This window comes from Schistocerca piceifrons, chromosome X, assembly GCF_021461385.2.
Source record: "Schistocerca piceifrons isolate TAMUIC-IGC-003096 chromosome X, iqSchPice1.1, whole genome shotgun sequence".
Classification (NCBI taxonomy): Eukaryota; Metazoa; Arthropoda; class Insecta; order Orthoptera; family Acrididae; genus Schistocerca; species Schistocerca piceifrons.
The window spans coordinates 784545540-784571571 of NC_060149.1; the positions used below are offsets into that span (position 1 = coordinate 784545540).

The 26032-nt window shown below is 41.2% G+C and overlaps 1 protein-coding gene across 2 annotated transcripts in view; it reads left to right on the plus strand.

The window, feature by feature from the left end:
• Nucleotides 1–26032, plus strand: part of LOC124721887 (organic cation transporter protein-like) — a 483907-nt gene that overhangs the window by 406398 nt on the left and 51477 nt on the right. For both annotated transcript variants that reach the window (XM_047247039.1, XM_047247040.1), the window contains exon 4: nt 20081–20184. In XM_047247039.1, the coding sequence (XP_047102995.1) occupies nt 20081–20184 (104 nt within the window). The remainder of the gene's footprint in view (nt 1–20080; nt 20185–26032) is intronic.

Below are 26032 nucleotides of genomic sequence, written 5' to 3' on the forward strand. Positions count from 1 at the left end.
TGAGCAGCCCCCAGTTTTTCAATGTATTTCATACCTAATGTCAATGTCTCACTGCCATAACTGAAAACTGGCAATAACAGTAGTTAACTTTCTGTTTCAGACACATTGGCATCTTCATTTTGAAAACACTATTTAGTAGATATACTAGAAGTGCAGCACAAGATCCTTATACTTATTTTTTCTACTATCCAACTAGTTTCTGTTTTCCATTGCACTAAATATGAAATCTCAGCAACTGGTTTTATGTTTTTGTTGTTAATTTATACCAATTCCTGTTGCTCTGTGTTGTTTACATATTCTTGTTTTAGTCTTAGCTTATTGTAATTGATTTTCAGGTGTACTTCTAAACTTGATGTATTGACTTTTTCCATTAATTGCTTAAGTTTATCTGCACAAGAGGCACGCAGCCTTAATTTGCTGTGACATTTCGAGTAATTGTGAACTCCACTGCAGTGAGAAAATTCAATCTAGAAACTATCCTTTTGACTGTGGCTAAGCAATTTGTTTCCAACATCCTTTCTTCCAGAAGTGTTAGTCTCATAACAATACATGAGAACCTTTGTGGAATTTGGAAAGTAGGAGAGATGTATGGCAGAAGTAAAACTGTGTGAGAGGTCATGAGCTATGCCTGGATAGCTCAGTCAGTAGAGCACTTGCCCCTGCAAGGGAAAGGGTCCAGGTTCACGTCCCAGTTTCATACACAGTTTTAATCTGCCAGGAAGTTTCAAAATGAAGATGGGTTAGATATGCACCATTAATATAAATTCATTCTTGTTTTTCCTAGTTTATAAATGTGAAATTACTTGTTTTCCAAGGGCTGTTGATACAGATTTTGTTGAAACTAAGTAGAAAGCTTTCTCAAAATCGTTGAACCTTGGGCAGGCACTGTTGTTTTCAAGTTTGACATGTGAGGTTGACTAATGAATGAGCTGTACCTGTGGCTCTAAAATTTTCCTGGTGTAGGAGTTACTGTTCAGATTGCCTTGTATGAATGATAGTCCATATGTGATACTCAAGTCCAAGTTGAACTGCAACACATTGAAAAATGTCTAAATTCAACTAGACTGCTGTCTTTGTGAAAATAAATTCTGTTGCCTGTCACATGGTATAATATACTACAAAAATGGGTTACACCTCACCACTTTAAATATGCTTGCTTCCTCTTTACTACTGATTTGCTCCAACCAAATGGTGTCAAATTTAGAAACAGGTTGTTTGCTTTAATTTAGATAAGCAATACAGTAAGCCTTCTACAAAAATTTTATCATTTTTCTATGTCAGTCATTTTGAGACCTCCATTGTTTCTACAGGGTGTTTCAAAAATGACCGGTATATTTGAAACGGCAATAAAAACTAAACGAGCAGCGATAGAAATACACCGTTTGTTGCAATATGCTTGGGACAACAGTACATTTTCAGGCAGACAAACTTTCGAAATTACAGTAGTTACAATTTTCAACAACAGGTGGCGCTGCGGTCTGGGAAACTCTATAGTACGATATTTTCCACATATCCACCATGCGTAGCAATAATATGGCGTAGTCTCTAAATGAAATTACCCGAAACCTTTGACAACGTGTCTGGTGGAATGGCTTCACATGCAGATGAGATGTACTGCTTCAGCTGTTCAATTGTTTCTGGATTCTGGCGGTACACCTGGTCTTTCAAGTGTCCCCACAGAAAGAAGTCACAGGGGTTCATGTCTGGCGCATAGGGAGGCCAATCCATGCCGCCTCCTGTATGTTTCGGATAGCCCAAAGCAATCACACGATCATCGAAATATTCATTCAGGAAATTAAAGACGTCGGCCGTGCGATGTGGCCGGGCACCATCTTGCATAAACCACGAGGTGTTCGCAGTGTCATCTAAGGCAGTTTGTACCGCCACAAATTCACGAAGAATGTCCAGATAGCGTGATGCAGTAATCGTTTCGGATCTGAAAAATGGGCCAATGATTCCTTTGGAAGAAATGGCGGCCCAGACCAGTACTTTTTGAGGATGCAGGGACGATGGGACTGCAACATGGGGCTTTTCAGTTCCCCATATGCGCCAGTTCTGTTTATTGACGAAGCCGTCCAGGTAAAAATAAGCTTCGTCAGTAAACCAAATGCTGCCCACATGCATATCGCCGTCATCAATCCTGTGCACTATATCGTTAGCGAATGTCTCTCGTGCAGCAATGGTAGCGGCGCTGAGGGGTTGCCGCGTTTGAATTTTGTATGGATAGAGGTGTAAACTCTGGCGCATGAGACGATACGTGGACGTTGGCGTCATTTGGACCGCAACTGCAACACGGCGAACGGAAACCCGAGGCCGCTGTTGGATCACCTGCTGCACTAGCTGCGCGTTGCCCTCTGTGGTTGCCGTACGCGGTCGCCCTACCTTTCCAGCACGTTCATCCGTCACGTTCCCAGTCCGTTGAAATTTTTCAAACAGATCCTTTATTGTATCGCTTTTCGGTCCTTTGGTTACATTAAACCTCCGTTGAAAACTTCGTCTTGTTGCAACAACACTGTGTTCTAGGCGGTGGAATTCCAACACCAGAAAAATCCTCTGTTCTAAGGAATAAACCATGTTGTCTACAGCACACTTCCACGTTGTGAACAGCACACGCTTACAGCAGAAAGACGACGTACAGAATGGCGCACTCACAGACTGCGTTGTCTTCTATATCTTTCACATCACTTGCAGCGCCATCTGTTGTTGAAAATTGTAACTACTGTAATTTCGATAGTTTGTCCGCCTGAAAATGTACTGTTGTCCCAAGCATATTGCAACAAACGGTGTATTTCTATCGCTCCTCGTTTAGTTTTTATTGCCGTTTCAAATATACCGGTCATTTTTGAAACACCCTGTATGTCTACTATATTTGTTTTAATTGCTTAAGTGGTAAATGTATCAGTCCCATACCAAACAAAGCAAATACATTCATATACGACTCTACTGATTGATATGATTAATTAATATGATAGCTCATTTTGAAGTGGCATTGTAAGAATTTTCATTGGTGCTAGATATAAGTCTAATCTCTTCAGTCATATAAAAGGATGCCATCATGCTTCATAAGACCTAGTGAAGTTTTACTCTTAAATTTACTGCATATTTTTGTATCTGAGAGGCACAATAAAGCATTTTAATAACAGTAACACGTAGACTCATGCAGTTGTCATTTGTTTGATTGTTTTTGGACTGCCAGTAACTGTTGACCACGGCTCACTCAGCTGCCAGCTTCTATTGATGAGGCACCCGGAGGCTACCGAGTCACTTATTTAGCTTTTTCTGTTAGTTTTCATAGTTTAGGGGGATTAAGAGAGTGCAGGATATGTTGAGAGACAATTGCAACCTTTTTATTTCAGAAAAACTTGTGCTGGAAGGGAGTATCAAAATGGCCTGTGTATTGAAGCAGCTATTGAAGTCGTTTGTGTTGTGGTGTGCAGCATGTTTAGCAACTTGACGGTCAAGTTTTTGGTTTTCCACAGTTTTTGTGGTGGCCATTACTATGAGTAGACTGTTTGTTACTTGTGATGCCCACATAGAATACTGTACAGTAATTTCAGCCAACCCTGAATCCCTGCTTGTTCTGCATTCAGGAAATCCAAAAACTCTCCTTTCTCCTATAAAAATTTCAGTCATGCATCCTATTACTGAAATCTTGTGAGGAGTATGGTATCCCACCTATGGGGCTTGCTATAAAAATTGGCATGCCAAACCTAGTGCAATAATCTTCATGTTTTCCGTTTCCATCAGTCCCTAGCCTCACCAGTCTGGTCTTTCATAATCATACAATCAAGCTCAAAAAATAGTTGACATTCTCTACCTCATTTGCAAAATCCTTTTACATTGCGACCACAACTTCTTGAATGCAATCACTGCAACTGAAAGTATTCCTCTCCAACAGTTTGAACATCAGTCACAGCACTATCTCAGGAAACTGTCTCAGCCATTTCTGTCATATGCCCACTTGGGATTACCTATAGCCAAGAAAGAGCCTACCACTCTGATCCAATTGCCTAGAAATCTTTCATAGCTACTGCACCATGCTGTGCTAACTTACTCTGCCTTCCACATCCCCAAGCAGTCCTCCAGTCAAGGTGTAACCCACTGCTCCTGAATACCCAGTAGTACTGTTGTTATCCTTTCTGCCAAAACTCTGACACCAGCAGACATCTCATTACTCTCTAGAGGCCTCACTTTTAGCCCAAAACACGAGTTCAAAATGCTGCACTTGTATATTTAGTTGGTCAGTTAGTTAGTTTGTTAGTTTCCTGTTCCATGGATCATGTTGTGTGATAAATTGTAATGATGTGGACTGAATCATTTTACATTCACATCATAAAGTAATGTGTAAACCTTCTTTCCTTTAATTATTCTCTGCAGTGGAAATGTTTCTTTGCCGGGTACACCACTGTCTACAGTCATTAAAAACACCACATAGTACCATGTTGAAAACAATTCCAATCTTCCTCAATGTGTGATCCTCCTCCCCTTCTCCCAGTAATCTTTCATGAATTCCTCACTTATAACCTGGCGTCACCTTCCTTTCCTCAATCCCTTCCCAGTGAGTCCAACATCACTCCCATGTAAGACGCAGCTATCTTCAACCTGAGAATCAATCCAGACCTCATCATCCTTTACACAAACAGAGGCTCTGCCACAGTGGTCATGAATCATAGTGACTGTGGGGCTGAGGGTCTCTGCCAGTTTCACACTATCTCTGGATACAAACTTGACAATCATTATCCTATGCCAGAAGACCAGCATGTTTTCCAACAGCTTCTCAAGACCTTAGGTCCATCCAAAAATCTGATGTTTGAGTCCATCTTTCTCTTCACCCTATCAGCCCCCAGAACTCCTCTCTTTTACCTAATTCCCAGTCTCAACAATTTGAATCCCACAGGTCTCCATATCGGTTGTCCCACTGTGACTAAGTAAAATGCTCCTGCAGAATGAACCTCAGCATTTGATGACCAACACCTCCAAACTATTACCTGTAACCTCTCATTCTACATTGAAGACCTGTTCACTTTCTTCACCATCTCTCCATTGTTCCTTTTACACTACTACCAGACTTAATTTTGGTCACTGTTGATACAACACCTTGTGCTCCGCAACATCTTGCATGCCCATGGCCATGGAGCCATGGAACACTACCTTACCCAGTGTCCTCCTGGTATCAAACCCACCACTTCTTTCCTAAACCTCCAACCCATCGACATCCTGACCCACTATTATTTTAAGTTTAAAGGCCAACTGTTAAAAATAAATCTGTGGCACTGCCATAGGTACTTGCATGGCACCGTCCTACACTAATTGGATATAGACCATCTGGATGATACCACAAATCCAATCAACAGCTAAAAAACTCCTTGTAGGGAGTCTGAACAATAATACCGTTGATTGACAATGTATACACTCTCTTCTGAGCCATAGTTAGTATGCTCTTTGCTTTCGTATTGAACAGACACTATGTATAATACTAAGTGGAAATAAAACGGTGTATACAGAACGCAGTACTGTTGGTAATAATGCACTGTTGTATCACCTAGACTGTGGAAACTCACCACATTGGTGACACCAAGTCGTGAATACATGATTTGCATTCGTGATCATGATCACCCACGTCCGCTCCGTGCTTACTACATCATCATCTCTCCAAATATTTGACGTAACTAGTGTGAGTGCTGTGGATGTGTGAAGTGTCTACTAGCATAGTGAACAGAGTGAAAACTTTTGATCAACTTTAAATTACTAGCGTATCTAGTGTGTTGACAATGACAACTTGCAACAATAGTTACTCTACCGGTCCAACAACAGGAACACTACATCAGTGCTCCACACATCCATCAATGCAGTGCCCTTCCTGTATAGAAAATTTCATGCGACAAACTGTGCCTTGACCACCCACCACGTCACCAGTGCAGGCCACACAACAACAATGGACTTCTGCCCCCACGTTGTCAACTGGCCTCCTTCTGACAGTCACTACCACTAGTGCCGACCTCAGCGGAATAATTTCACCTGTTAATTGTGGTGATTATCTCACATTTTGAGCATCTATGGACTCGCCTCGGCAGCATTCCATATCAAGACAGATGAATAGCAACTGGCAAAAATCACTGTGCCATGTTGGCCTCGTCACCACAGTTGTCGTTCAGCAGACAGCACAGCAACTACATACTACAACATGCACTGTGCACATCAGCTGTCAGCATGCCATGCCCCCTTACCGGGTTGACCATTAATCTCCCCCAACTATCAAATGAGTGATGCGATGTTATGGTTTGCTACAGCTGAGTGCCAATTCAGAACAATCCGTCACTCTACTGCATCACTTAGGTGAGCACACTGAACCAGCAAGTGACATCATCCTCTCACTGCTGCACTCCAATAAAGATGAGACAGTGACATGAGCGATTCTGAGAAAACTCACACACCCACTGGAACAACAATGACATTAAGTGCTGTACAGAGCACGCTTTGACAAAGGCACTCTGTCATAGCTGTGGCGCCACCTATGGCACTTGACTGGTTGGTTAGTTGGTTGATTGATTGGTGGGAGGGGGCCAAACAGCAATGTTATTCATCCCATTGGATCAGGAAAGGATGGGGAAGGAAGTCAGCCATGCCCTTTCAAAGGAACCATCCTGGCATTTGCCTGAAATGATTTAGGGAAATCACAGAAAACCTACATCAGGATGGCTGGACTGGTTTGAACCACCATCCTCTCAAACGTGAGTCCAGCGTGCTAAGCAGTACACCACCTATCTCAGTGGTACTTGACTGATCCAGAAGTCATCAATGATCGCATGTTGTGGACTATCTGGCTTGTAAAGTTGCCGACTGTGGTCCAGAAAGGACTGATAGCCCACATGCAGTAACCAGCAGAATATAGACTTACACTGGCCAACAGAATATATGCCCTCGCATGTTTGGACAACCATCATCCATACGGACCACCCCACGGCAACACGCCACGCTACAACATCAGTTCACCACAACCCACTACAACACAATGTCTGAACCACCCCAGCACTATCGATGTTCAGCTGTCACGATGAACAACCGTGTCCGGATCGGACAGTGCTGATGCTGCAAGCTGGTACCACCAAACATTAGGTGATAAGGCACAAAAATGCCAATCTCTGCCAGCACCCAAACGTCGCCAGTGGGCAGGAATAGGTGCACTCGCCATCCGTGCTACAACAAGTTGCCTTCTGGTCATGATCACCCCAACAAGAGGTGGATATACACTCCTGGAAATTGATATAAGAACACCGTGAATTCATTGTCCCAGGAAGGGGAAACTTTATTGACACATTCCTGGGGTCAGATACATCACATGATCACACTGACAGAACCACAGGCACATAGACACAGGCAACAGAGCATGCACAATGTCGGCACTAGTACAGTGTATATCCACCTTTCGCAGCAATGCAGGCTGCTATTCTCCCATGGAGACGATCGTAGAGATGCTGGATGTAGTCCTGTGGAACGGCTTGCCGTGCCATTTCCACCTGGCGCCTCAGTTGGACCAGCGTTCGTGCTGGACGTGCAGACCGCGTGAGACGACGCTTCATCCAGTCCCAAACATGCTCAATGGGGGACAGATCCGGAGATCTTGCTGGCCAGGTTAGTTGACTTACACCTTCTAGAGCACGTTGGGTGGCACGGGATACATGCAGGCATGCATTGTCCTGTTGGAACAGCAAGCTCCCTTGCCGGTCTAGGAATGGTAGAACGATGGGTTCGATGACGGTTTGGACGTACCGTGCACTATTCAGTGTCCCCTCGACGATCACCAGTGGTGTACGGCCAGTGTAGGAGATCGCTCCCCACACCATGATGCCGGGTGTTGGCCCTGTGTGCCTCGGTCGTATGCAGTCCTGATTGTGGCGCTCACCTGCACGGCGCCAAACACGCATACGACCATCATTGGCACCAAGGCAGAAGCGACTCTCATCGCTGAAGACGACACGTCTCCATTCGTCCCTCCATTCACGCCTGTCGCGACACCACTGGAGGCGGGCTGCACGATGTTGGGGCGTGAGCGGAAGACGGCCTAACGGTGTGCGGGACCGTAGCCCAGCTTCATGGAGACTGTTGCGAATGGTCCTCGCCGATACCCCAGGAGCAACAGTGTCCCTAATCTGCTGGGAAGTGGCGGTGCGGTCCTCTACGGCACTGCGTAGGATCCTACGGTCTTGGCGTGCATCCGTGCGTCGCTGCGGTCCGGTCCCAGGTCGACGGGCACGTGCACCTTCCGCCGACCACTGGCGACAACATCGATGTACTGTGGAGACCTCACGCCCCACGTGTTGAGCAATTCGGCGGTACGTCCACCCGGCCTCCCGCATGCCCACTATACGCCCTCGCTCAAAGTCCGTCAACTGCACATACGGTTCACGTCCACGCTGTCGCGGCATGCTACCAGTGTTAAAGACTGCGATGGAGCTCCATATGCCACGGCAAACTGGCTGACACTGACGGCGGCGGTGCACAAATGCTGCGCAGCTAGCGCCATTCGACGGCCAACACCGCGGTTCCTGGTGTGTCCGCTGTGCCGTGCGTGTGATCATTGCTTGTACAGCCCTCTCGCAGTGTCCGGAGCAAGTATGGTGGGTCTGACACACCGGTGTCAATGTGTTCTTTTTTCCATTTCCAGGAGTGTATTTTCGTCACAGACGTCTTAGACAGCACCCACTTTCTGATTGACACAGGGTCTGACGTCAGTATATTCCTGTGGCACCTCGCCTTGGCACAATCCACCTCTGCACCTCTGCACCTCCTAGCCACCAACAACGTTCCTATATGAGTATGCGACATCGTGACCAGAACAGTGACTTTCACCAACAGAGTACAACGCAAATGGAATTTGTACATAGCCAATGTCACGCAAACAGTTCTCGGTGTGGACTTCTTGTGACACTTACGTTCCCCTGACTAGCATCAGTCTGCGTTGTACCACCACAACACACACACTGGAATCGGGGCCGCACCTACAACATGGGGACGTACCAGCAGCAGTCCACCAGTTCATCCCCCACATCAGTGCCATATAATGCGACAAGCCTTCACTGCACTGGACAAGCTGACTACAAACCAATTACAGCTCCTGGATGCATGTGAAGAAAACCACTCATTGTGCCTATGACTTTAGTCACTTAGGTCGGGGCCTCACGAGCAAAATAGCTGCGGCACGCCAGACGCACGGTAAATGACCGCACCGCTATGGCGCATGGGGTAGATGCAGCAGTCCACACGGGGCGAAACGTCTGCGGCTGCGGAATTTTGCCGCTTGCCAGCCGCATCGCCCATTAAGCGAGGCGGAAAACCCGCTGCGGCACAAGCAGCGCTATGGGTCATGAGAATCAATTGGGCATTTCACACGGGTGTGCGGAGAAGGGCCAGCTGACAGCAGTCAGTGCTGGGAGCGGAGTAGAGTGCCCATTTGCAGCAGGCAGTTCCGTGCTCCGTTCCGTGTGACTTCAAAGTGACTTCCATGATGTGCCCACTAGACATTGAGAAAATAGATATGGAGATTCTGATAATGGAAGTGGAAAAAAGGCCTCGTATTTGGAGTGTAAGGACCGAGGAATACAAGGACAGAAATAAGAAGGATGCAGCTTGGCATGAAATCTGCTGTGCATTACTCGATGATTTCGCAGATCATTCAAGCACAGAGAAAAAATCCGTTGGTAAGTTTTTCGTACACTATTAGAATAATACAATTGGTTAAAAGATCACTCTGAATTGCCACATAGTTAGCGAATTAGTTTTCTGGAACTCGTTAAGTATTTTTGTTTAGAGATTGCTGAACAATGATAAGTGTTGAGAAAATCCTGCATTTCTATTATTGTTGACATGTTACACATTGATAATGTAACAACAATGCACAAATATAACAATAGAAAAGAACAGCATATTTGGACAATAATATGTAAGAATTGGCAGTAATGGATCGATTCTTTTGCATTGCATGAATTAAGCCACATGATCGCCTTGGACAATTACAATATTGGATAGAGTGATAAATCACTAAAAATAGAATATTAAGCAAACCAGGTTCAGTAAGCACTGCTCTCAAACGAGTTTCTGGATAGTGTATGAAAGAGTCAACAATAGCGTATTAGTTAGTTTTATTAAGTCTCAGGTGAATTTACAGATGTTATTACCGTTAATAACAAGCTAGAACAATAAAATTAATAAAACTGTAAATATTAAGGAAAATGCATAAAAAAGTTCATTTTTTGCTCTATGTAACACCTCAGATTTTGCTGTCCTGCCAAGGCACTTTACCAGCCTCACATACAAAATAATTTGCCATTACATCTCTGTTTCTTATTGCTGATACACTTCTTCTTCTTTCATCCAAGTTTGTTGCAGTCTCAAATCCATTCACAATAACTATTTCTTCAATTTGGTGCCCATCTCTCTCGCACACGTAATTATGCACAACACAACATGCTTTTGTTATGTCAACAGCAAAATCCAATTTCACATTCATGGTTCGCTGGAACATGCGCCATTTCTTCGACAATATGCCGAAGGAACATTCAACGTACCTATGAGCCCGTGACAAACGGTAGTTAAAAATTCTCTTCTCGCGTGTCAACATTTCACCACCATATGGTCGTAGTACGTGTTCTGAGAGTCCAAATGCTTCGTCACCAACAAACACATACGGTGTAACTATCCCAGTGCAAGGGCGTACCCAGGATCTGAACTAGGGGGGGCAGGTCATACTAGGCTCAGGAAACAAGGACTCGAGACAACAGACAGCACTTCTTATTAAATAAAACAGTAAACCAGTGAAAAACTGCTTTTAATAAACATTTTAAATACAAGAATGTACTTGTACAATCCGAGAAAACATGCAGCACTTCTTATTAAATAAAACAGTAAACTAGTGAAAAACTGCTTTCAATAAACATTTTAAATATAAGAATGCACTTGTTTAAAAATACAACTTTTTAATTCAGTAATAATCTTCTAGGATTTGCCGCAAATTTCTCAATTACTTTCTTCTCTAACATCTCGCAGTTTTCTTTTACATAATTGCGGTGTACGGTCATCAGGCACACAATCCTGTGAGCCTTTCTTCTCCCATAGTGCTTCTGAGCGACATCTTCACTCTTCGAAGTGTGCTGAAGGATCGTTCCACAGTCGCTGTTGTGCGTGCAATAGTGCTGAAAATTTTTAGTGCTTTTTTCATGCTAGGGAAAAAATGTTGGTCTCGTTAAACAGGTCAACGACTTCCATATCCTTTAAGTTAGCATCAGTTATATTCTTTTTCCTCCACAAATTGTACCATAGTTCTAGTTCTCCGGCAACGGGTTTTTACGTCATCGTAGCTGCGCATGAGCAGAAACGCGTTTTCTAGCGCTCGAAAGTAGCTCTTTGGCAGCCGCTAGAACGAACATGATAATGCTACGGGAACATACAAAATTAAATTCTAATTTGTGATATCTAGTTATTGACCAATGAAAAGCACTTACGAACTATACTGCCTATACAGAAGTTTGATTTGTAACACAACAAAGACGAAGAGAATACAACAATGGCAGATATTCTTGCTTCACTTGGTAGGGTCAATTGACCACTGGGCCACACGACTTTGACAGCATTTCTCACCAGTATAACCAACTTGAAGGTTTTAAGTTATCGACACATAGCGAAATACGAATGTGGTCCAACTAAGGCAACTCTACCCTATAATAAGTTTCAATTGCCAAGTTATTACTTCCACCTGGCCGTGAGCCATGAGATATTATTGTTATTTGTGAACTTGTTAATATATTCACATCATTTACACTCCTATGATTTTTAGTAAATGCAACACGAAGCAGACAGAATTGTAGTTCAACCAATAATCAATTTATGTCTGGAACGAAAGTAATTTGCTGTTGTAACACTCTCAAGATATTTCGAGTCACATTTCATTATACATTATTCGTTGAACATGTCAGTAGAGCTGTTCCAGCATAAATAGCATTAATTTGTTTATGCACCATATCGCAGTTTGTATAGAGAACATCGAATACTAATAACCACTATTATTGCTTCACAGATTACAGTATAATAAAATAACATCCACACAAAAAATTAAATTTAGTTAAACATCCTGCCTCATAAAAAACGCGAGCAAAGAAGTAGGTAATATAACTAAACTCACCTTTTTTAAAAAATTTCCTAATGTACATTTGATGGTTAAATAACTCCATGGAACTATAAAAAAAACTGGTAGCATAGTTTAAATTTACACTGCACCCCCGATGAAATGCAATGAGATGTCGAGCCGAACCAAGCGATGACAATGGACTGGAGGCTGAAATCGTGTAATGAGCGACGGGGGGCGGGGGGGGGGGGGAGGGGGGCAGCTTGGTTTCAACAGTAGCATAGCGAGGTGCCCGTTTACACTGCGGGCTGAGCAGAGCGATGCAGAACAGTGCTGCACGGTAGCTCCGAGTTTTGTTTCGTGCGATCGTTGGATGCGATTTCTTGCGATGGACATCGAAAGTCCCATACGTACGTCAACATCCCGTGTTGTGGGATCAGAAAAACAAATACTGCCACGACAGAGGTCTGGCATGCCAAGCTTGGAATGAACTGTATAAGTACAAAAAATTAAAATAAACAACTACCAAAAATACTACAGACAAGAAACGCATTAACTTTGGTATATTATCATATTTGAGTTACGTACAAATTTTATCATTTTTATAAAGAAATGATAGCCCCAGTAGGTAAAATATTCAATAAACGATTCATGAGGTAAATTTGCAGTAATGACAGTTGACAGGTTTTAAACACCTCTCCTCCGCTCCTCATCCTTCTTGAAGCTCCACTGTTTGCTTCTGAAAGCATGCTTCAAAGCGCTGTTTTCGATTATGTCCTGGTAAAAACTCAACTGAAGGGAGATTTTGGATCTACCTTTATCGATTAATATGTTGTGAAAGTAGGAGATCCACTGAATAACAATGTCTTCGTGTTCTAAAGGAGTTTTTTTTTTTTTTTTTTTTGGGAGAATATGCAACTTGCTCGTCAAAAATCCGAACGTGCGTTCCACTAGCACTCTAGTCGCCGATAATTTCTTGGGAAATAATCTTCTTCGTCACTTAGTAAGAATCCAGAAAATGGACTCATTAAATTATGCAAGTGAGCAAGGGCTTCAGTCAGCCCTAATGGGGCTTTTACTGGAGTGCCCGGTAGATTTTTCGGTGGTGGCCAGTTTTGTAGAACGTTCTAAAAATTATTTTACAAATCACTTGCACTAAATGTCTCCCCATCTACTGCTTGTCATAACCTGCACGTCAACTGCTATAAATCTACAGTTAGCGTCAGCTGTAGCTAAAAAATTAATAGTTTAGGAGCAGAAAAGCATTTTACATTTAAATATGGTAGGAGAAATGATGTTCGTTAGAAACTTCGCATAGTCACATCTTCTTGTACTTACTGCCTACAAGTGAATACGCTGTTCCTTGGCGACGTAACATGCCTGCGAATAGCAGAGCGGATTGCTTATCGCTAAATTTATTATTTCTATAAACTTCCCTGCCGACAGTAACGTGCCGAAAAAGAAAAAATTACGTCCTGATCTGGGCGAACAAGTTCGAATATCTTCTGGGGGGGGGGGGGGGGGGGGGGGCAGCTGCCCCCCCCCCCCCTGCCCCTCGCTGGGTGCGCCCATGTCCCAGTGGCATTTGGTAAGCCAGAGGGCTCTGGTATACACAATGTATTTTCGTTCAGACGTTTCCACAGGGTAGATTTTTTTAAAAATTGTGCTGTCTGAATATTTTCCAAACGAGCCAATGTCAACAAAAACGAATCTATAATCTGAGTCTGCCACTGCTAAAAGAACAATGGAAAAGAAGTCCTTATAATTATTAAACAGTGAACCACTCGTCTTAGGTTTGACCAACCGAATGTGTTTACCATCGGTTGTCCCTATGCAATTTGGGAAATTTGCGCGGATTTGGAATCCATTGGCAATATTCTTCCACTCCTCCTCTGTCGGCTGAGGCAGACACTTGTCACGCAGGCATCCCCAAATCGCACAGCACATTTTACTCACTATGTCACTGGCTGTTGACTTGCCTATTCTGTATGTATAGTGCAGATCAACTAAGTGACAACCAGTAGCCAAATACCTAAAACAAAAGATATAAATATATAAAAATTACGTTCAATATTTAGTCATTATTTAATTATGTTAAAAATTTTAAAGTTACGTTAAATTTCCACTTCTTTTCTCCTTTGTAGGCTAGAAGGCACAACAAAAGTGGCGTAACATTAGGGACTATTATCGGAAATATGTAAGGAACGTGAAGAAATCTGGTTCAGAAGCAGTAAGAATATTAAAATATGTGTACCCTGACCAGCTGAGGTTCTTGGCACCTGTTTTAGAAACAAGAGATTCAGTTTCAAGTCTACAAGAAGACGAAATTCAGCACTTGGAACATACTTTGGAATTTTCCCCGGCAGAAGACGACACTGGCAATCCAGTAACATCAACTGACGCCTCAACACCTGAGCAGATTTCAGTGAGCTCATCAGTTCCACAAAATAAAACGAAAGTGAGAAGCGTGAAAACAGATCTTGAAGCTAAATTATGCAAATTTCTGGATAGTCCTCCAATTCGTTCTCCGTCCGCTGAGGACGAAGACAAATCGTTCTTTGATTCCTTGTTGCCCACGCTGCGTAAGTTTGATTTAGATAAAAAACTAGAATTCCGTATGGAAGTTTTACGCCTACTTCAGCGCATCCGAAGCGCAAAATCGCAACCATTTCATGGCTGTTATGCAGCGTGTCAGCAACCTATGCAACATGCACCAACGCATGCAGTAAACCCAGGACATTTCCAAACATTACATACACAAGGAAATATGTACAACCAGCGTGCAGCTCCTCAATTATTGCAGATGCAGTCTCAACAGTATCGAGCTGAAAGAATTCTGACGTCTACAGAACAATCGCTTTCTATTTCACCAGTGTTTATTGATTCTGACTCTTGAGTAGAAGGTTTTTGCAGAAAAGTGAATTAAAAGGAGTTACTTTCCCTTTTTGCATGTCCATTCTGTTAATTTCATTTACAGTTAATTGATGTTTTTTATCCTCAAAAGACAGATTTACATGTAACATTTCATTCAATATCAATAAAGAAAAGAGAATTAAACTTGTTCGTTTATTGACCTAATCATTATCTTTTTTTTCAAAAATTGAAATGAAAGTGTTGTTAAAACTAGTGATAGACATTACTGGGTTTCTTTAATTTTAGCTGAGATAATTTTTGACTGAGACAGGATACTTACACATTAGTATTCACTTACCTTAAAGTCCCAGCATTTCCACTGAAGGTATAGCGAGTCTCATGTTCGTGTCTTGCTTCTGTAAAGCGTTTCTAAGCGTGTAATGTAATTCATCGAAGTTTGAAAAAGACATTCGGAAATAGTTGAAAATTTTCATTTCATCCTCTCGTAGCACGTTAAATATAACGTAAAACGCTCCTTGCAACAACCGACTACTCACTACTGGATGCACCCAGTACTTTCGGTGTATTTTTCTCTTTTTCAGTATTTTTAACCCTACGTATGTCACTACTGCACAGTGTCGAGCATCCATCGCGAAAACCAGCTTAAAAAAAAAGGAGAGAACAATTCAGTCTATTTGCTTGGCCTCCTCGCGGCTACGAAGCAAACTATCTTCATTCTAAGAACATTTGGCGCTGTACTAGAATGAAAAGTGTATTTTTTTTTTCTCGTCTCTATTGTCATTTAATCTCAAGGTAAACAGTTACCAGGTCGACTTTACTTACTTTCTTAAAAATTGTATTGATAATAGTTATTTAATGTTTCGTGAATGAAACAGTGTAGACAAGAAAAAAATGACACATACAGCAAATAGCTAACTCTGCACCTGAATTTGAAAGTGTCTTTTCCTCTTTTTAAAATGATGAACCTCTTAAAGATGCAACGTTAACATAAAGTGTGACTGTAAATGCCTTCATAGACGACATGCGGAAAATAAACACGGCACAACTCTGCATTATGAGCGAGAATAGCCTCGAGCGTGGCGCGCCGTAGGCAGCTGCGGCCAAGCGCCAATATATATCACTCGATTACTCGAGACTGGAAAGAGATATGTCTCTCCTTCCAGTGTTAAAAACAACTTCGATATCTTAGCTACAATTCGTACGCAGCATTATACGACCTCAAATGCACCAAACGCAAAGTAGCCAGCGACGACAGTTTTACTGCAAACTTTTCGAAATATGCGCTGTATTTTACTTAATTATGAAGTATCACGATAACCATGGGCAGCAGCGAAAATAAAATCAGTTCATTATCAAGCTGTGATATCAGGCTATAACATGCGTAAAAATAATTTTTTTTCGTCGAATAGTTTCCTCACAATCGAATGAGAGAGATTGCGTAGCGCAGAACACAGACGAATTCCAAAACAGTGGTTTTTAATTTTTTACACGAAAAGTATAAGTTGTTATGAGAAACTAACTACATGGACGGATGTAGCTTTCCTTCGTTTACATGAAACAATTTTTTTCGAGACAAAATAGATGACTAGGTATTTGACTCTCGGCACGAACATTCCGCAGCTAGCCGCATGGCTACAGGACTCTGCGTCTAGCCGCAGGCCGTCGACCGTTGCGGAAACAATCCGCACGTGTGGCCCAGGCTTTAAACAGGAGCTCAAAACCACCCGCGCTACAATCGCTGTATTAAAACGGCAATGCACCCTCTGACCTATGGGACCCACAGCCTTCTCGTCAGCTACACCAGAACTACACCCAGAGCCAACCTTGACAGACAAGTCAACGCAGGTACATACTTTGCGCTCTGTTTTACTTGCCTCTCTGGCCCATGCCAGTGTCCCTTCAATGGTGTAATCGTGTGCCATATGGAACGATCCACAGGATTATTACTACACTGTGACCCATGGCACAACACAAGGGACATACATTAGATCCTCAAAAACTCAATGTAGGGAAAGAACAGTCGATCAAATGGTGTTATGTGGTGTGCTTCGATAATCTGACAGCCCATGGGCCTCACAAATAAAAGTGGTTCCAAAGAAAGACGGATCAGTCCACATGTGCAGTAATTATCATACACTGAATGCTTGAACTGTGCGTGATTCCTGCCCTGTAACAAACATCCAAGACTTTACCCACAAACAAGCAGAGGCTACTGTGTTTCTGTCACTGATTGCAAGAAAGCATACTACCAAATTCCCATGCACCTGGATGATATTCAAAAAACTGTCATCATCATGCCTTTTGGTTTGTTCAAGTTCTTGGTACTGCCATACAGACTAAAAAATGCTGCACAAACATGGTAGCGTTGCATCGACCGTGTTCTTTTTAACATCCCCAATTACTATTCCTACATAGACGATGTATTAGTGTTCTCCAAAGACAATAAGTGCATGACAGACACTTCAAACAAGTTGTCAGTGCCTTAGATGAAGCAGGGGTCGACACCATAAAGGACAAGTTACAGCTTCGCCAGAAACAAGTCACGTTTCTTGGATGCAATGACTCCACTTCAGGAAAATGTCAGATGGACAGCCAGTTGGCACTGGTAAGAAGTCTTCCATGACCACAAACATTCCACGGCCTCAGGCGGCATCTCAGCATCTTAAATTTTTACTGGCAAAACATCTCACATGCAGTGGATATCCAGGCTCCACTCACTGATGAATTAAGAGGACCAAACACCCACAGTTGTTGTCAGCTCACATAGATCAGAGACGTGCACATGGCTTTCACTCATATAGTCGACAGTTTGGTTTCAGCAGTGGCTTTAGCCCATCTGGTGTGGGCACACCTCTTACAGTGACTACCGATGCCAGTAAGGTAACAATGGGGGCAGTACTCCAATGATCATTGATAAGCAAGTGCAACCACTCTGGTTTTTCTCCAAAATGCTCTCAAAACCCCAAATGCAGTATCCTGCATTTTACCAAGAACTTTTAGTAATATAGTCTGTACTCCTGGCAAGGACAACCTTTACTCTCTTCTCTATAGCTTGAACACTTAGTTCCAAATCCACTTCACATGGTCCTTATCAACTCAGTGAGTCATCTTTCTAAATGTTGATCACCATCTCTCAGATGACTCCATAAGATGCCTGTTCATATCAAGTGCACCAACCACCAAGAGTACTTTCAGCATGACATGGAACAGGTGACAACCTGTTCCATATCAAAAAGTTTCTTCCTTGCAGTATCACTACCCATCGATGCTGCACCTGCAATAAAATGCAAGAGTTGTTGAAATGTAGTGATGACCTTGTCAGAGCCCCTACTGGAAGACAATATCCCATGAAGCTATTCCAGAAACAGGTCTCCTATGCCATCTCCTGCTGTGACTCTAGTGGACCTCTTAACCATCCACAGAGCAGCATTCCTCTGATCCCCCAGTATTACTCTGGACTGGAAACTATCAACCACATTCTTCTCTAGGGCTTCAACCATCTCTCGTCATTCCCCAGGATATGGGATATCATGACCAAAACCCATGTAGTGTTCTGCCACACACCCAACTTACAGTTTGTCCTTGGCCACCTCTATTCCAGTCCTGCTCCCAGTCCTGCACCCAATGTGTCATCATTCCCTTCTGGTAGTCACAAATGTAACACCTGCTCAATAAACCCACCCATCGCATACTACTGCAGTCCAGTCACAGGCATTTCCTACCCAATAAATGACAGGGCCACCTGTGAAATCACCCATGTAATATACCAGGTATGTGCCAATTCCTGTACAGCATACTATGTGAAGATGACAAGATACCAACTGTCTGCTCACTTGAATAGTCACTGTCAAACTACGGCAAACCACACACTTCACTATTCAGTTGCAAGACAGGCTGCACACCACAACACAAGTGACTTCAACTGTTGCATCACTATGTGGGCAATTTGGATGCTCCCTTCCAACACAAATTTCTCTGAACTACACATGTGGGAACTGTGTCTCCAGCATATCCCATAATCCCACAATCCCCTTACCTAAACCTCTGCTAACCTGTTTCCCACAGTCTAATCTTACCTTCCCCCACCACTCCCTCTGCCCCCCCTCCACCCCACTTACGTATCTCTCTCTCTCTCTGTCTCTCTCTTTGGCTCTAGCTCTCCCTATCTCCCTGTCCCTGTTTTCCACTGCTTTCCCTGTCTCTCTCTCCTCTTCGTCTCCACCTTCCTCTGCTGTCCTCCCCCCTTCTAACATTCTATGTCTCTTGCATTCTCGACCCTCTGAACTCCTTTCTTCTTACTGTGCAGCTGCTGAGTCGTCTGTCAAAAGATCTGACCCACTTTATTCCACTATCCCCCTCCCCACCTGGATCAATCCAGGCAACAGCTTTCAATTATCGATAATCAGTCTCACCGTTGCCATGGGAGTGTGTGTTTAGGGGCTTATACAGTTGTGTTTGTGAATGCCTGTAGAGCTTGAAAACTAGTGTGAATACTGTTTTCTGTTACATATTTCTATGATCCTCAGATCTGTCTGTTATAGGCAAGTGGTTCACATTCTCTCATTTCATGCATTTTTCCATCCAGGAATTTTCATTACTGCTATATAGTTTTTGAAATAAAGTGATTTCCTGACAGGTGTTTGCTATGTGCATATATTTCTTGCACAGTACACAATTTTTGGGTTGTAGATAGGTTCCACACGAAAACAGCAAAACAGTTGGAGCCAAGTGTGTAGTAAAAGAATAACAAATTATAATATTGTGCAAACAACAAAGAACTATGTTTTTTGCATTTGCACAACATATGGTAGCTGCAGAACTCAACATGAATGAAACATTCACTACAACTTTTATGTTATTGGATATAACATTTAGGAGTATCATGGTCAATCCCTTCAGTTCTAGATACTGTTAATAAAATTTTAGGTTAATAATTTTTTGTGTAGCTTTTATTTCTCATGATAAAATTCCACTTCATTTTGCATCTCCATCTTTCAGATGGTAATGTATTTTTGTCTATGTCATCCTTCACTCTTCCAATACATAAAATTTAATTTTACTATGTAAATTTTTATGTTATGTTGGCAGTGGTCGCTGGTGTGTGACCGTGCTCAATTGACGAATGTGGCGGAGATGACTTTCCTAACAGGTGTTGCTGTTGGTGGTCTGGTCTCTGGACTGGTATCAGACAAGTAAGTTCTATTTTCTGTAATTTAGTGCTTTAAATAGTAAATGTTTCCCTGTTTAATATACCATTACAACTATACCTATCCAGTAACGAATGGCTTAGCCTCTGAAAGCTCAAGTTACTGAGTTTTAAATAAGAGCTATTAGATGTATAAATATAGTACAGAAAATTCTGGACCTTAAAGTTATTCCTCAGTATTAATCATTGTATTCACATGATTATTAATTATATAGTAACAGACAAACAACAACCAGATAGCATTATGAGAAAAATAGCAGTAGTGACTTTCTTACTCGGAAAGTTACTTCTCAGCAGCCTGTAAGTGTGGAGTGGAGTATGGCAAGTGTTTGGATGTAGGTAAATTTCTCATCTAAACTTTGTGCCGCTATATAAAGGAGAAGATTGAACTGATACTCAAAAAAGTTGTGAAGACAGTTCACAAAAGTACCCAGTGTAGTACAATGAAAGTAAAAGCTATCTGATCTCTTCTATGACCATAAGATACATGTAACATTTAATCACAATACCATGGAGGCTGCAAGTTGCCTTTTTTGCCACATGACCACAGTCTTTGTAGTAAAAGAGTTGCCCCACAGAATATTTCCATAATTTAAGTGAGAGTGGAAGAAAGCATAATACAAAGCCTGAAGTTGTTCTGTACTGACACAGCGTTTTAGTTCGATATTAATTACAGAGTGGTTAAAATTAAACTTTTGTTACTTGAGTGAGTCCCGTTAAAAATGAGACAATGAGATTTTAAGGAAACATTTGCATGGATATGAAGAAGAGAAATAAAGAATAAACCATTGAAGGAAACACATTTTAATTTCCATATGAGAGGGTAACATTTGTTAATTGCAGACGATCTTTACATTCCAGGTTACAAACGTTACTCAGTGATGTTCATCTGCAACCATGACAGCCTGGAACTGCATTAGAGAAACCATTTCCAATTGTTCACAGCATTTTCTGAACAGAGAAACATGGAATGTTCTGTTGTCATGATGCAGCTTGTGCATTACTTGAAGATCACACTTTGTGTCCAGCATTCTCAGCCCTGGCAACAGTAACTTCTTCAACAATTTGTGGTGCAATTGGCTGTAAGCCAATTTGGCAATTCCCAAATCGTCAATTAATTTGAACTACCGAATCATGTTCCTCAACCCCATTGTGGAAGTAAGACCTCTCCATATTCCTTTAATGCAGTGATACTCATGAAGAATAGCAGCACTCTTGCTGTTGTTTTGATAAAACAGTTTTAAGAGTAAAGCCCTGCTGATACTGTCCAGAACAATTCTGACTGTCACCAACTTTAGTGTACATGAATACTCGTGTTTCAACCCTATGTCACTGTACTGGTTCCAGTATAAGTGTTTAATGGCAAGTCATGGCACTAACACCACTAACAATGCAAATCCTGCAGCACACTGTCTGAAAATCATTCCTATGCAGTTTGGGTACCTATACAGTAAATAGTTTTGCATATGCAATGGTTCAAGTAGCAGAAGTTTAATTATAACCACCCTGTAAGTCACATGTGGTAGTTTAATGTTAAATTGATATCTGTGTGCATCCCTTTTCTGTTGTGGGTCCAAATAAATTCCTAGTAGTCTAAAAGATTCAGACTTATTTATCTGCTCACTTAGTTTGTGGAGACAGAAGTATATTGTTTCAGTTTTGTTTTTATATAGTGTTAGTTTACTTATATATTAGCCACTGTGTAGACATATCCACCACTGTCAGTGTTCTCCATTTCACTTCATCTTAATTAGGATCAGTCAGTATGAGAGTTGTATCATCAGCATATATTGCTGTCTGATATGGTAAAGAACTAGGTAGTTTATTCATATATATAAGAAAGACAAAATGGCCCAGGACAGAACCTTATGGTTTTCCTGTAGTAACAAAGATGGCAGTTGACCTACAATTATTTGCACTGACAACTTGTTTCCTATCTATGATATATGATTTGATTAATGATAGTTCATTATCCTTGATTCCGTATTTTTAAAATTTACATATCATGTGATACAGTATGAAATGCTTTGCTTGAATCAAGGAGCATAACACAAGCAAAAGAATGGCATTCAGAGTTTTCCAGAATATCTGCAGCCATAGATTTTACAGCTTCAATAGCAGATAGACCAGATCTACAGCCATTTAGTGAAGAAGAGATTAGCTTCTTGTTCTGAAAAGTGCTCTTTCATGAAGTGTTCTCTGACCCGATATATTATGGGAATAAGGGCTATTGACCTGGAACTGTTGGGACAGTTTTTATCTCCCTTCTTATAAATTGGGAAAATAATTTTGGTTTTCAAAACATCAAGGAATTTTTTGGCTTCAAACATGCAGTTTATAACATAAGTCAGAGGAGGCACTATAATGTAAATGATTTATTTTAGGATGTAATTTGAGAAGCCAGAGATATCTTCAATGTGTCAATTATGTAGTTTGGATATAGCTAGTTGTATAATCTTGCAACTAATCTGGCTATAAAATACTGGAACTGATGCTGTCAAAGAGTCAGTATGCTTGTGCCATATATAAATGACTGACAGCTGTGAACCATGAAGCCTTCTCAGTTGAATGCGGCATCTCTGGTGTCTGTAGACAAGTCAGTGGGCCCATGGCCTCCATTTGTGTAAGAGTTATATTCATTTGTGGGAAAAATGAGAAGTGTAATAATATAGCAATGAATTGTTGTAAAGTTTGATATGAAACTTGGAAAAACTGCTACTAAAATCTATCTTTCACTAAAAGAAGTGTATGATGCAGACTGTTTACTATGTATGTTAGTTTTTGAGTGGTTCAAGCATTTCCAAAGTGGCTGAGAAGATGCTGAAGATGACTCATGCCCAGGATGCCATTCAACGTAAAAAACAAACAAAAATACTGAAAAACTAGATAAACTGATTCAATCTGACCATCAGTTGATTATTTGATCAATTTCTGAAACCAATTTAACACGGGAAAAGTTCCTGAGAAACTGATGCTGAAAATTCTCATGATTGAACAAAAAGCTCATGAAAATGTGTGTACTGCACTTTGAATACCACTGAAATTGATCCAAATTTCTTGGAAAGAGTAACATGTGATGAATCTTGGTTTTTCACTTCTGATCCAGAGACTAAGCTCCAGTCCATTCACTGGAAGGGCTGAAATTCACTGAGAGCAAAAAAAGCTGGAAAAAGCAAATCAAGATTCAAAGTGATGATGATTTTTCTAACATTCATGGGATTGTATATCTTCACAGGGTTCCTGAAACTCAAGTTATTAACCAGCATTGCTACTTTGAGAATCTAGCTCAACTCTTAGAGAAAATAAGAGAAAAATGACCCAAATTGTGGAAGAACAAGTCATGGGTTCTGCATCAAGGCAACACACTTGCCCATTTGTTTTGTCTGTTAAGAGGTTTCTAGTGAACTATGGCATAACAGTGTTACACCATCCAAGTTATTCACCTGACCTAGCACCATGTGAAATTTATTTATTCCCCAAGGTCAAATCTGTATTAAAAGGAACAAGATTTCAGCCTGTTGAAGCAGTGAAAGAGAAAGCAACATGCGTCATGAAGTAGCTCACAGAGGAAGACTTCCGGCACTGTTTGAATCAATGGAAAATTCAGATGAAGCATTGCAGGGACAGAAGACAGAAGTATACTGAGAATGACACCTTCCTAAGACACAGTCTCTGTACCTTCTACTCTGACTATGTAAGCGTAAACTGGATGTGGTTAAAATTCAAAGAAATAGTATCGATGGCAGTTGAGAGATATAGACCAAATATATTAGTTACAGATGGTACTCTTCCCCTTGGCACACAAAAGCAAAAGCAACAAAAAAGCACGCCAAATTTAAAGGAACACAAAATCCCGAAGATTGACGAAGTTTTACAGAATCTCAAAATATAGTGTGAACTTCAATGTGAGATGCTTTTAATAGTTTCCACAATGAAATACTGTCTCAAAATATGGCAGAAAACCCAAAGAGATTCTGGTCATATGTGAAGTACTTCAGTGGGAAGACGCAATCAATACCTGCATTCAGAGGCAACAGTAATGATGTTATTGATGGTGCCACTATAGCAGAGTTATTAAACACAATTTTCTGAAATTTCTTTACAAAAGAAGATGAACTAAAAATTCCAAAATTTGAATCAAAAACAACTGCCAACATGAGTAACTGAGTAGCAGATATCCTTGGTGCAGTGAAACAACTTAAAACACTTCAAGAAAGACAAGGCTTATGGTCCAGATTGTATAGCAGTTAGGTTCCTTTCAGAGTATGCTGATACAATAGCTCCATACTTAACAACCATATACAACCACTCACTCATAGAAATATCTGTACCCAAAGACTGGGAAGCTGTACAAGTCACACCAATACCCAAGAAAGCAAATAGGGATAATCAATCATCTAAATTACAGATCCACATCACTAACGTCAATTTGCAGTAGGATTTTGGAACATATACTGTGCTCGAACATTATGAATCATCTAGAAGAAAATGATTTATTGACAAATAGCCAACATGGATTCAGAAAATATTTTTCTTGTGGAACACTAGTAGCCCTTTATTCTACCAAAGTAATGAGCGCCATCAACAGGGTATGTCAATTTGATGCCATATTTCTAGATTTTCAGAAGGCTTTTGAAACAATTCTTCACCAGTGATATAGGAAAGATCACAGTTCACAATAATTGATGGAAAGTCATGAAGTAAAACAGAATAACATCAGGCTTTGCCCAAGGAATTGTTATAGGCCCTCTGTTGTTCCTTATTTACATAAATGATTTAGGAGAGAATCTGAGAAGTCCTCTTAGATTGTCTGAAGATGATGCTATCATTTACCATCATGTAATGTCATCTGATGATCAAAATGAATTGTAAATTGATTTAGACAAAATATCTGTGTAGTGCAAAAAGTGTCAATTGACTCTAAATCATGAAAGTGTGAAGTTGTCCACATGATGACTAAAAAAAATCCACTAAGTTTCCACTACATGATAAATCACACAAATCTAAAGGATGTAAGCTCAACTAAATACGTAGGGATTACAACTATGAATCATTTAAACTGGAATGATCACACAGATAATGTTGGGGGCTAACCAAACCAAAGACTTTGATTTATTGGCAGAACACTTAGAAAATGTAACAACTTTACGAAAAAGACTGCCTACACTATGCTTGTCTGCCCTCTTCTGGAGTACTGCTGTACGACATGGGATCCACATCAGATAGGATTGATGGAAGACATCAAAAATGTTCACAGAAGGACAGCTTGTTTTGGATTATCATGAAATAGGGGGGAGAGGGTAATGGATATGATGCTCAAATTGGGGTGGCAGTCATTAAAACAAAGGCATTTTTTGCTGCAGCAGGATCTTCTCCTGAAATTTCAATCACCAGGTTTCTCCTCCAAAAGCAAAAATATTTTGTTGTTGCACACCTACTTAGAGAGGAATGATCATTGTAATAAAATAAGAAAAATCAAAGCTCACACGAAAAAATTTAAGCATTTGTTCCTCCTGCGCACTGTTTGAGAGTGGAACAGTACAGAAGTAGCTTAAAGGTAATGTAGGCTGATTCTTACAAAGAAGAAAACAGCAACCAGCCACTATTAATACTGCTATTTATTTAAGTAAATAGTGCCATAACTGGTTTCAAACTGACAAGTTCATCATCAGGTGGCTGTTCACATGATTTGCAAGATACATTATACATAATCATCAGTTTTCAATTCTTATTCTTCCACTGTGGCGAAATATTCTTGGTGTGTTGGTGCCCTATGGTAGAAAACAGTTTTAGAAGGGGCCTATGTGAACATAACTGACCTCTAAATGATGAAA